The sequence below is a fragment of the Diadema antillarum genome, unplaced genomic scaffold, assembly GCF_040938485.1.
Source record: "Diadema antillarum isolate AM-2024a unplaced genomic scaffold, OU_Dant_1.0 seq00000633_RagTag, whole genome shotgun sequence".
NCBI lineage: Eukaryota > Metazoa > Echinodermata > Echinoidea > Diadematoida > Diadematidae > Diadema > Diadema antillarum.
This window is the reverse complement of record NW_027271550.1, coordinates 435,713-449,762: the sequence shown is the minus strand read 5'-3', so window position 1 is coordinate 449,762 and position 14,050 is coordinate 435,713. Positions and strand designations below refer to the sequence as shown.

General features: G+C 37.4%; 1 protein-coding gene across 1 annotated transcript; it reads right to left on the bottom strand.

Annotated features, from left to right (window-relative positions):
• Positions 1-7,073: 7,073 nt before the first annotated feature.
• Positions 7,074-13,609, bottom strand: LOC139736179 (uncharacterized). Its single transcript, XM_071646914.1, has 5 exons — positions 13,600-13,609; positions 12,791-12,855; positions 9,964-10,077; positions 8,198-8,627; positions 7,074-7,150 (listed from the first exon to the last, which is right to left on the bottom strand). Exons 1-5 carry the CDS (start codon positions 13,607-13,609, stop codon positions 7,074-7,076), a joined length of 696 nt encoding a protein of 231 aa, XP_071503015.1.
• Positions 13,610-14,050: the final 441 nt, after the last annotated feature.

The following is a 14,050-nucleotide window of genomic DNA, read 5'->3' as shown; positions in this document are numbered from 1 at the left end:
ATATGTCTGCAGGGTTTGGCAGAATCTATCCATTTGCTGATTCATATCGATTATTATTGTGATAGGTTATATCATTTTAGAAAATGGCTTGTCACAACTGGTCATATTATGTATGTGTATGTAAGTATATGCACATACACGCTATGCCTATCAACATACATCATCAGCAACACCAAGCTGAATGAATCGCGTCAGTCTTTTCATAATGGACTGGGATTCACAGTTTGATAAATAAACATGAGTGAGGTTTTACATCATTCATAACATCCATTGATAAGGCGAATTACTCTCATGGTTACAGTAGTGGAACTTTCATATATTCCATTCTCACTGAAAACTATTTCCTTATACCACGCGATGCTTGCCGTAAGTGAAAGATTGTCACTTTGCAGACGAAGAGCCGGTACTTCATTGTACGCTGTACAACGTTACACAAAGTTGTTATTCAGTTCATCGTAACAATATTCACTTATTTTTCAAGCACTTGACATTGCTCCCCCAAGAGGCATGTAGAGTCATTTTGTCCTAACATACTCTTATACAGTAACAAGTGGTGGGAATGTTTGAACATGTAATTTTCTTTTAAATAAAGATTTATTTTGTGAAATTCACAATATTCGCAATTTTGTGTACGACATCAAAAGTTGTTGAAGGGTATACCATCTACAGGCGTGGCATGGGTACTTTGATACCGGTTATCTTTACAAAACTCAACAACCTTACAACAGATTTTCTGATTTTCTCGCAGTTTCGCCAGGTGTTTCAATTCGTGTGTGTTCTTTTTTTATACATGTATATTCCTCACTCAGACTGAATCCACTTCATTCCGGGGAATCCCCTTATGAGGCCAATAGTTAACAAATTTGCAGTCGGTTTTGTATGCATAGAAACATGTACATGTACGATGCAATTTTAACAATCGGTTACATCTTTGTCTCGTAACTTGCTACTGTAACATTTGTAGCCTGAACGAGTAACAGATGGTGGGAATGCTTGTACATGTAATTTTCTTTTAAATAAAGATTTGCGAAATTCACAATATTCGCAATTTTGTGTATGACATCAAAAGGTGTTGAAGGGTATACCATCTAGGTGCAGTATGGGGAATTTACTGGTATCTTTACAAACCTGAACAACCTTTCAACAGATTTTCTGATTTTCTCAAAGTTTCGCCAGGTGTTTCACATGTTTGTTTGTTTTTTGTGCATTCATTTAAAAAAAAAGAAAATAAAAAAAATCAGGAAATTCCCTTTTGAGGTCAATAATAATAATAATAATGGTGATAATAATAATAATAATTAATGATAATAAAATAACACTTATATAGTTAAGCGCAAGACGTGGCAAATTTGCCGACAGTTTTGTATGCATAGACATGTAGGCCGTACGATTAATTTTTCAACAACCAATTACATTATTGTCTCTTAATTTGCTACTGTGTGAGTGTAGCTTGTACATCGTATGTTTCCACATACAAGTGTACGAATTCATGTTTCTTCTTTCTTCCCGGTTGCTGTTTAACCTACATGTATACATTCACTGGGCTGTTGTGGGAGAAAGTAAAAAAAAAAGAAAAAAGAAGAGGAGGTACTATGGTTCATGTACAGATGTACATGTTACTGAATCTGGGTTTAACGAGGGAGGGTTCAAAAATTTCTAAGCAATACACTATATACAATGTATGTGATAAACAATAGGATGTGTAAATGACTGTACAATGATTTAAACTTGTCTATGGAGATGGACCATTCATCGAATCCATTTTTTGACTGGGCCTTAATTTTTTAATTGCGTTGTTCTGCAATGAGGCTTGGTGCAATTTACACACACACACACACACACACACACACACACACACATATATATATATATATATATATATATATATATATATATACATACACACACATGTGTATTAATATTATACATGTACATGTATAAAGTACATAATCTTGAATGCACTATAAATTATATGTAGGCGTACTATCTGGAGAGCACATTGGCTAGAATAATGCATAAAAGGAGCATGTACGGTACCATTCTTTCTAGTTAGCAAAGACGTGCGTATCGTGTATTTATAACATACAACGTGTGTGTGTGTGTGTGTGTGTGTGTGTGTGTGTGTGTGTGTGTGTGTGTGTGTGTGTGTGTAGGACACATGTACTGGAGCATTTGTTTGACACGGTATTCCCCGTGCAATAAAAAAAAAAAAAAAAAAAAATATTGCTCACGGCCGTGAACTGCAATGTACAATGTATAGCAAAATCAATGAATGTCACAAATACCAATTCTACTGCTAGTAATCAAGAATCATGCTAGAAATACTGTACACTATTCAATGTAACTAAGATATACAGTGTATATGTATGTGTGTGTGTGTGAATGTAATTACACTGCTCAATGCATTGTATGCAGTTTGGTGCCTCACCACCACTTAGCATTTTTACAGGAGTATGATCTGCAATTCATTGATCGTGCATGCACGAATACAGACATGAATGACGTATGTTTGTGTGTGCGTGTGTATTTTAATATATTCATGTATACATATGTATATATATATATATACATACACATGCATACACATATAAAACACATACACATATTACAATTGTGTCCATTAGATCTGCATGTATGTCACAAGTACTAGTATTTTATAGCATACATGTCAACATAATGCAAGCAAACTGCTAACATCTCGTTATCAATGGTGTTATAAAAAAAAAAAATTACAGGTAGTGGGTAAGATATTTTCTATGTTTGTATGTGCGACAGCTCTCACACTGGTCCAAGTTATTTTCCTTCCTAGCCCAATCCCTGAAATATGAAAACAAAAACAAACATATATACATGTATATGTATACACGCGTATATATAATACCCAGATGCGGCATCACATGACCAGGCAACATTTGATTACATGTATTTCCACCTTGTGCTGAATCAGTATCAGAGGTGTTTGTTTTTAATACAAGTGTACTAGTATATGTATCTTGGCAACAAGGTTGTAAATACATGTACATGTACAAGTACCAGTAGACAAATACTGTACACATAGTCAATGAGTGGTAAACTGCTTCAAATAATTAGCCAGAAGTTTTAATCAAGGATGTTTTATTCTGCATATTTTGTTCTCTTCTCAAAAAATTAAAGAAAACCAAGCTGAATATCTGCATACAATGCAGACAGCACATACATTGAATATTTTAATGAAACAGCAATGATTTTGAAGGGAAAGGTAAAACGACAGCAGATTCACTACATTCACGGCGGTGTTAAAGGGGATGGCTAGTAACTGATCTGTGGGAATCAGTGGGAATGATTGTTCCAGTTCTTGTGGGATTCATTTAAGAGTACATTATATATCTATCGTTGTGTGAAAATCATTTGCTTCAGAGCGGTCTCATATTCAAGTAATGTGCAGTTTACTGTCCCGTCACTGTACAGGCATGCTAGCCTGGAAACATTAAACTGCGCATTACATGAATATGAGACCATTCTGAAGCAAACATTTTTTCACACAACAATAGACATACAATGTACTCTTAAATAAATCCCACAAGAACTGGAACAATCATCCCTCTCTCTCTTGCACTATTCTTATATGCTTGTATATATAAACATACAAACAAGTATTTATGTGCATACAGTAAACCTCACATTAGTCAATTAACACCTAAGTCAAAGTGATAGAGGTCCATGTTTTCCCTGTAACTGTATACAGTACATGTTATCATTGTAAAGCTAAATATTGCTTATACCTGTGTACTGATACGATTTATTCATCCACAATGAGGATATCATAATGCAATAGCGCCGCATAGGTCGTCAATGTTTTTTCTGTGATAAAAAACAAAAGACAAGACTTGAATGCTTTGCAATCGTCATTTGATGCTCTTCAGTGTCGACTAACACTAATCAAGCAGCGTGCTGTGTGTAGCTAAGCTTCAAAACACATTGTAGTATGACCTCGGATGCAACTCTGCTGCAGTGTTCTTCAATGGTATGTCCTTCACTATATCGTAACTGCCTGTCTAGGGGCCCCCAACAAACAATTACAATGTATCCTTTTATTTTCAAAGGTGTCTATGCACCATAAAATTTACCTGAATATCAAGGTAGACATACAATGTTTGAAATTTCTAGTGTTTTGGCCCTCAACAACCCTACCAAAAGGCATCTTGGGGACCATATGTACCTTTTAAATCACTCTGCCTCCCTAATCCCTGAAGTAATTCCTGCCAAATCTAATCACAGTACTTTTTGGAGAAAATGATTAAAGGGTTTCAATTTTCCCATCATTTCTTTCCTTCTAGATCGATATTGCTCTAGGATATTCCTTACCATACTTATGGCTTGAGAATGATGCACAGGAAACCTTGTGTAAGTTGACATTGCAAGAGTCAACAAATCGTGCAAGTCGGCACAATGAAAATGTCCCAATTATATTTCTTTTATTTTGTTGTAATATCTTGTTGACTTCTGCATGAGTCAACATTTTGCATTAAATGACAAGATTTTCTCCTGCCCTGTTGCATGTCAACTTGTGTCAGTGAAATTACCACATGGATTTATTCATACAAAGTACAGTGACCTTTGACCTTCAATTGTATGGCTACTATCGGGTTTGTCCCAAAACTTGTCAGTTTCTACCCTGTGTATCAACTGAACATTCCTTGCTAATACGGGGGACACTTCTTCTTCTTCTTCTTCTGATATTTGACCTGACCTTTCACTTTTCACCAATATGATTTCAAAAAAATAACTGCCAATTTCTTAAATTCATACTTTGTACCATATTCATTACCACTAGATCAATCTAAACTAATATGCAGCAGAAAGTGCCATGTTTAGTCAAAATCAAGTCAATGTTGACTTCTGCTTATGTGAATAAGTCTACAAATTATAAACTTAGGAATACTGGGATCAAAATACGTATTACAGTTGTTCAATCACTTTATTTTTCATACCATTCCAGCTTCTAAGCTCCTTCCTGAAAATTTAACATTCTTTCTTACATGATGTCACACAGGTCTTCACATCAACAGAAATTATCATGGAATGAAATTTCACACGACTAGAATTGGATGTCAGGGGCCCTTTAAATCTAATCAGCACATCTACACCCCATGTAGCTTACCTTGACCAGGTACCCAGAAAATATACTGAATGTTGCTGTTGTTGTTTTTTCTTTCTGAGCTAAGAAAATGAGATCTAGGACGGAGAGACAGGTGGACAACCCAAAAATATTATGTCCCTGGCAATCTTCAGCAACCCTCACGACAGAGACATAAACAGAGAAATAGCTCATACTGTAGCCATACCTCAACCAAGCCACTCAAATCGGATGAGCGAAAACTCTGCTGTTGCCACATTATAAGGTCATATAATCTGACATTAAAACCTGATCTTTACGTGACTCCGTCCCATCATCAGTGAATTGCACTGCTACAAGGACCATGTACAATAAAACCTGAAGTGATATTTGCTCTAGATGGGCCGACTCGAAAAAAGGACCTATGAACTTTGACTGTGATTGATGTTTAGCCTCAACTGACAAAGGATCTGGAATTTTATTGCCTACAGCATATAAATCTTAGGCAAATAAAAAGACAACTTGTCTATCAGTGACACAGTGAAATACATAGAAATCCTGATGTGAAGGAAATGGCAGTGAAGGCAAACAGTTAAAAAGACACACACACAAAAAATTAAGAAATGTGCAAAACATTCTTTTAAAAAAGGAAATAAACAAAATAATTCTCATCCACACTGATATTCATCAGAATAGTCTACACAGCAGTTCATCTTTCAAAACAAAATTACTCTTGAAATCAGACTGAAAAAAAATCTAATGTACTTTAACAATAATTCTGGTCTAAAATGTAAGAGGGATGTCTGGTTTCTGCTGCTGAATAGCCATTTACCAGCTCACATTAGATCTATAGAACTATTTTTTTTCTATATCCATGTAACAACATTCACATTTCAGAACAAAAACATTCTGCAAGCACTGTGGCTTGAAATGAATATTTGCTGTGATACAATATTATAAGTGTATAATCATAAACATAATATGAACTTAAATACATGTACTAGAATTGTAGGCATTGAAAGAAAATACATGTGCAATGAAATAGACTAGAACAAAGAAATGGACAGCAACTACAATTCGATAAAAGGAGTGTAAATAGAAGACTGTAGAGAAAAAGAAAAAATGGCCTAAATATCCAATCAAATGCATGAGGATAAGAACAAAGACCTGTTTACAGTGCGGGGCTGGGCCGAGCCCCGCAATTTTGTCCGTTAACACTGCCGGGCTCGGCCGCACTTTTGATTCAAGCCTTTCAATATTTTGTCGTAGTGGCGCTCTGCTTGTAAACAAACACAATTTGGTATTGTCTGGTTTGCAGACCCTTTGCCAACTGAATTCCGTTGTATGGGCAAAGGCCTTTGCCGAAGGAAAAAATCCTTTGCAGGACAAAACCACCTTAAACCTTTGGAAGCCAGACTAAAATTGGCGGCGCATTTGGCCCAGTTTGCGTTTCAACAGAGAAAAGGCCGGGCTCACCCGCGGCTCGGCCGCAGCCGAGACCACCTCCAGAGCGAGGCCAAATGCGAGGCCAATTTGGGCCTCGCATTTGGCCTTTTGCGCGTTTACACTGAAGCGGGGCTGGGCCGAGCCGCGGCCAAGCCGCGGCCGAGCCTCGCACTGTAAACGGGGTCAAAGTGGCTGTAGGCTGGAGGTTCAACTGTCAGAAATACACTGCACTGGAGAAATACTAATCACCATTAACTGCTCTTTTCAGGGGATAATCTCAAGACAAATAAAGAGAAGAAAAATGAATGCACAACACATTTTTTTTTTTCACTCTAAAATGTGAAATCTTTATAATGTGGAGACATCTTGCCACTGGAAAAAAAAAATATATAAAGCAATCGCACCAGTCCATATGCATTCCTGTATGTGTTTAAGAGCGAGAGAGAGAGAAAGTTTTTATTTCCTGATTTCTATTCTTTTGGGGGGAGATGATGGGGAGTTAATGTTACCCAAAACACTCCAACATGCTACTTCATTCATCCAGAATCCCTGCAAGCCAGTCTTCTGGGTCTCCATCATCTGTTCTCACTGGTAATTCAGTAGATGCTTCTGTATAGAGGAAAACAGCAAAATATAAAGCTTCATGTAACATGTTATCACCACATAAAACCATGTCATATCCACAGTCAACCTCGCCTAAGTCAAATCTATTTGGACTGAAGAAATAGCTTCGACTTATGAGGGATTAAAATCAATAGAATATAAAGAGAAGAGGACTTGAAAAGATCTTTGACTTGGGCAATTATTCGACTTGTGCCAGGCCAACTTAAGCAAGGTTGACTGTATTCTCATTTCATTAGTCATTACCAGAGCATAAATTTTTCACAATTTAATACTTGTTTCAATTTGACTTACCTTGTAGTATTTCTCATCCACAAATTGAAATCCTGAAATGTTTCATGGAAAAAAAGCCTAGATTCTGAGCATGAGTATACTTTCACAGTGCCCCTAGCAACTTTGGTTCTGGAAGATCTCTAGTTCTAAAGTGGTAAAATTGTATATGGTCTGTGTAGTTATCTTGACCTTAGTTACAGATAACTTTAACAATAGTGAATGAACTTCGAATCCAAGGATTGGTGAAATTTTTGATGAAGTTTTGAGATGCATTTACGAGTTTCTTGATGTCATCAATTTTTGGCATGGCAGTAAAAACAAGGGAAAATTTCCAAATCATGCGAAAATTTTAGCATATCATTGCCAAATACTGCTCAAGTGGACCACCCTGTGTTAGTATTCTGGCAGTCCCACAATTTGACAAAAGTGGCCTAGGTTTACTTACTCCTCGTTTATTTTTTCAGCCATCATCAACTTTTAAATGCAATTTCAAAGCCATGAAACTATAATCATCTGTCACATTGCTCTCTGAATTTACATTGAATGAATCCAATCATTACGGAAAAGCATCATTAATGTGTAAATTTCAAATATCAAGCACATGAAACACAACAGGGGAAAAGGCGAAAAAGAAAAAAAACATAAAATAGGTGTACTTTGTAAGCGCAAGCATGAACTCTATTTGGTGTAGTATTAATTGGCATGTTCCTGACAGATACACTGTACCTTGAGCATTCACACCATACCAGTCACTCCTCTTACCAGTAATATTGGACTCTGCTATTGATGCTGCAGGTACCTCAGACATCTCTTCAGCATCAGACACAACTGTCCCTTGTCCATTACTCCTTCCACTTTCTAAGTCCACATCCCTTCGACAATCAACTATGGGAGCAGCAGTCTCTGATGCCGAACTCCTATCTATGCTTCTCTCCTGCTGCTGAAATTCATCTCTGATTTTATAGCATTCACCTTCACTTTGTGCAGTCCTGTCTGTGCAATGTTCCACACTTACTTCCTCCACTTGTTCACTGCAGTCACTATTTGCTTCAGCACAATCCTCCTGTGTAGTGTGTTTATCACATTCAGCTGCTTTTCTGGCTGCTTTCTCATGCTTTTCTCGCGACAACTGTTCCCTAAATCTCGCAGAATGATAATCTGCATCTGCATTAATTTTGTCTAACATATCTTTCTGCAAAGAGAGAAGAGACGAAAGTGCATAAATATTTTGTCTAACATATCTTTCTGCAAAGAGAGAAGAGACGAAAGTGCATAAATAGTTTAACAACATATCTCCTACAGAGACTATGCACCTTTAACATTTACAGACATACCACAATGTATCTGAGCACATCAAATGCAAAATCAAACCATTTGCATCATGTTTCTTTAGAATCAGGAGAAAACACCAAATCCAGGGAGATTGACATGTGCGGTGTCACCTCATTTACCTCTTCACATGAAATCGTCTTTAACCAATGCATTATCAGATTAAATGGCAGGGAGGTTCCAAAGTGTAATAAGAAGGTACTCGAGTGTCATTTACAGTTAAATGACAAATAAATAAATGACAACAAAACTAAATTACAAATCTTAAAATACAAAAATTTAAAAAAAATTAAAAAATCTCAAATCAAGGAGGCTTCTGAAAACATTTTCTTGTCAGGAAACGAGGATATTTTCAGGATGCCTCCTCAGAGAAGCAAAGGTCAGAGAGCAGCTAGGCGTGAGATTACGCAAAGACATTCTAGATTTCTGAGGTGGACTGTGACCATGTCCATCCATCCCTAAGAGCTACCTTACTACATTGTACGTCTTATTGCTTAGGACCACAGAAGACAATTTATAAACATGACTTTATTTAAAGCATAACAAAAAGAAATTCAAAATATGCAGGCATACCATTCACAATATACTTCCATTTCCCCCCCCCCCCTTTTATTGCACGTTTGTGGTGCAATCCCACTGTTCAAGTATAATTACAAAATACACAGCTAATACTGGTAGCAACTTATCAGCTGATTGCTTGTCATCTATAAATAGCACCATCCCTGCACAGCTTTACTTGCTTGTGCATTCAAACATGCATGTGTTGTGTGTAAACAAGTGTGCTTGTTAAACACAGTAGCAATGAGCTTTGTATTCTTTGTGTATAACAAAGTTTTACACATGTACAGAAGTACTGGTATATCTCACTCAGAGATGAAGCAGTCACAGATGTATATCATCATATAATGCTGGCTATGCGTTAGAGACTTTGCCAACTCATCAATCAAGCCGAGATGAAAAAGGGGAAAAGGCTTAATCACTTCCAATGTCCAATAAGTCTATCAAAGTGACTTTTATCAATGAAGGCTATTGTGCAATTCATAGAGACCTACTTCCAAAGCAGAGCCTCTACTGCACGCAGTAATTTCATTTTCAAATGACTATGCTCCAGTGGGATTAGCCCATACATTGTATGTTACCTTGTCACAAAATGGTATGCAATAAGTTCATGATTAATAAGAATTTGATGGCCCACTCACCTCAAAGTACTTCTCAGGTATGTCAAGTCGTTTGTGAAGTGGAGTTGCTTTGAGATAATCTGCAACCTCTTTGAAGTTGATTGTAAAGAGCTTATTGATGGCCTCCATTTCAGTCTGCAAACACAGGAAAAGAGCAAGATGTGTTATAACAACAATCACTATGAATACATGACACATAGCATCTACATTTTATCAAGCATAATGTTTGCAGAAAGTAAACTCCATTACACCTACCTGTGGATACAATTAATGAGTTCTGGGGCATACCTACTGTCAGGGAGATCATACATTATTAGCATTTCAAAATGAAATAAGCAGAATTGAAAAGGGAAAGGGACCATGGAAAGGCATTTGAAACTATGGCCAGACAAGGGATATCATACTATGACATTGACTCTATGAGAATTCTCAGCCTGGAGAGTTAATACTGCTTCATGAGTAGAATTCATCTAGTTGTTCAAACAAACTGGAACCCTGTGATACTGCTATTGAAAGCTGACTACCGTACATAAAGCATAACATCTCTGAGCTAGCCATCTTCCAAGCAGAACTTCCAGGATACTCCAACAACTTGAGGGCCTGTCCTGACCTTGTCCTAGAACTTGTGTGCACGACCACTCTGCTTCACAAAACCCCCATGTGCCTGTCGAGTACCGACATTCCAGAAGGCCTTACTTGGGTGATGGGAGCCACTCTTGCTTCTCTGCTGGAATGGCTTCCCTCTCCTTCCTCGCCGTGGTGTTCTCCGACAGGGACAGTTAGCAGCCCTTCGTCTACCTTCACAAAGCCGTCCATTGTGAAGCTTCCATGGATTGCCATGCAGTTGAGCCAGGTGCACTCAGAGGCTCAGATACTCACTGTGAGGCACTCTTAAGGCATGGTCGTTACATCCACGTACATGTATTAAAGGATGGTGCATGATTTTCAGCAATACTGTGGCGCAGACCAGGTGCTATTGCTCCTTAACTATTTCTCGGGGCAGATCATAAATAATTCTTTTGACTGCATGGTCACAGAACATTGTCCAGATACTCTCAATTTTTCTTTATTAATTTCCCTTGTCTGGAGTGGGGTGGTGATTCACTTCTCGGGGAGTCCCCTGCTGCCAACATGCTCTTCTCCTCTAGATGATGTATGTGTAGTACTTGTTAGGTGCTTCACATCATTCCCTGACCAGTGGTATTAAATGCTGGTTGCAGTATGAACTCCAGAGTGCTTACGGAAATGGTAGAACCTTTTTCTTTCTTTCTTTACAGCAAAAGATGGTAAAACTTTGATGTTGCTCCATGTTGCTAGCCACTGGTATATCTGCATCCCATTCTAGAGACACTGCATGGAGGCAATGTCTCCAATCAAAGGTGCAGCTGACAGATGGATGGCTGGATGAACTACTCAATGACAACGTTTCCTCACTTGCTGATCACAGTTCCTTGAATCACAGTGTGCCACTTTTGCATGCAGCTTCCCTCCAAATTAGCTGGATACGATGCTGCGGGTCACAGGTTATTTGCCAGCCTCTGGTGTTCTCTGCATTTGGGCTTGTTCTTTGAGAGAGGGTCTAGCTTGAGAAGGTGACAAATGGCAAAGACAGGCTCAGCTGCACATTGCTAATGGTCAATTCCACGGAAAGGTTGCATTTTATGAAAATCAAACTATTGAGTATAGATGATTAATGAAGCTTAATTAGATGATCTGGTATTGTTTACTCAAAGCAGCCTTTCACAACGGATATTTTGATACCTCATTTGTGAACATCGGTGAACGTGGAGTGGAGTTATGTCCGAAAAACCTTCATTTTTCATGAAAATTGCCAATTTTTGCAGAATTTATGTATCATTTCTGATACACTATTATGACTATAATGCAGCTTGTGTAATTCTCAGATGGCTTATTTTCTGAATGTTCTTTGGTCATAGATTGGTTTTATGATGTTCTAGAACTTGTTCCGGCATCAGTAGATATTATTCTCTCAATCTCAAAATGTGGTAGTTGATAGCGTCCCATAAGTCACGTTTTTGTGTCCCATCAGTCACACTGGTTTTCCTTATCCTGCTACTGTAACAATGAGTAGATATTCATACCACTTGGCTCAGGGTAAGCACCAACCCTTTGCTACATTCAGGAAAGAAAATATCTTTCCAGAGACTCTGTGTGTAAGAATATTTCAGAACTTACTTTCCCATGTGAAAAACGGTGGTCCTCACTTGTCCCATAAGTCACAACAGCAATTTTTCGTTGCTGTACGTAATGCAATGATACTTTTCAAACTATGTATGGTGTTTTCATAAACTGTGATATGATCGATCTAACCATGAACTGAGAAAAACGCATTTGATGTAATTATTTTCTCAGAATACTGGTTTGAAATTACCGAAAATTGTCACTTTGTCCCATAAGTCACAATGGAATTGACCTAATACCAAATCACCTAGTCATACGAATCTGAAAACATGGAACACCTCTAGCCATGGTGCAAACATACCAGTAACAACTCATCATTGCACAACAATGGGAAATCTGGAGCATATCTTTGTGTTTTCAGGAAGTCTCATAAGTCGTCCAAATTTGTACAATTGCTCAGTCTGATGATTTCTAACCATATCATCAACAATGTGTTTCACCCCTGCAGTAAATTTTCTTCTTTCTTAAGCCCACTATCCTCCTGTATGTAAATGTGATTTTTTTTTTCTTAAATCAAGGCAGATATTTGCAGCATCTCTCACTGAAATTGAGAAACAGGAAGAAAAAATATATGTAATGGAAGTTTTTGTAGCATAAATATCACACACAGTACTAATTTAAAATATGATATAAGAATCTCATGTACCTGGATCTCATCATCTTGAAGATCAAAGGTATCGTCTTTAAAATGGAACTGTTCTGCAGCACCAACTGTGTGAAGCAGAAGATAGAAAAGAAATATGTGAAGACATGTGCGATGGATTAACTTTTCAGAGCAAGATAACGTCCAACACAAGATAAAAAATAAAAGATAATGAGAACAACTTGTTTCTCTGTGAAATATTATTATCAAAACTAGAAAGCAGAAATTAGAAATGTTCACCACAGAAAAGGTATCATTACAACCTCTAACAAACAATCCATACTGGCATAACCACAAAGGATCACTATTCCAGTTTCTGTAAACACACTTACATTGTAAACAAACTGCATAGATGCACATCATAAAGGAGTTATTCATAGTGGATATATCAGAACATTATCACACCTTTTACACTCCCATGATACACAGATATTTGTTGAATAAATTATGAAAGAATCAACATACATTTTTACGTCAAATCTATTGATATGCTACACATTGTCATTTGGTTAAATCAGATTACGGCAGAATTATATTATTTTTCATTCTTTTCATCAAATTTAAAGGAATGGAACTCTAGAGCGTAATGGTCATGCTCACTGTACATGCCTCATCACTGGCCACTACTAGTCAAATGGTGTATGTACGTGTATGTACATTAGGTTTATCCTGGAAACATCTGTGCCAAGGGCAAAAACATTATGTGAGTACAAGACAAGGACCACAGGATGGAATCAAAGTGAGCATGAGATCTCATCAATCTAAAATCCTTGCGATTGTTAGAATGTCTCATTTCAACTGATCATACTAACCTGTCTGCATGATCAGAGACTGAAAATCAAGTCCTCTGGGTTTTGTGTTCAATGCCTCTCTCTCCTCCGAGTCTTCCATGGGGACGTCATATCGCAGCCAGTTGGATTCAATCTTGCGCTTTGAGTATTTCTATCACACAAAACAGATTAAATGATTGCAAGCATTGTATTTCCCTGAGAGGTTGTGTGTGTACATTCAATTCATTCTCTCTCAAAAGTAATACTCTTGCACAAATCAATTTATGCACTCTCTTATTAACCTATTCCATACTGAATTCTGAAATGCCCATAGACTTATCTTAATAACAATATACTGTAAAAGTGGAAATTTTCGCGGTGTTGAAATTTTTGCGCATTTCGCGCAACCAGAAGCCAGCGCAAAAATAAAAGCACGCGAATATTTTTGCTTGCCGTATGTTCGTGTACTTGGTGTCACGATTCCGCGGAATTA

Excerpts from the sequence above, each read along its gene's own strand:
- LOC139736179 (XM_071646914.1), bottom strand. Across the intron at positions 10,078-12,790 it reads TTCAAGATGATGAGATCCAG|ACTGAAATGGAGGCCATCAA; the intron begins GTACATGAGATT and ends CTGTGTTTGCAG. Across the intron at positions 8,628-9,963 it reads TACCTGAGAAGTACTTTGAG|AAAGATATGTTAGACAAAAT; the intron begins GTGAGTGGGCCA and ends CTCTCTTTGCAG.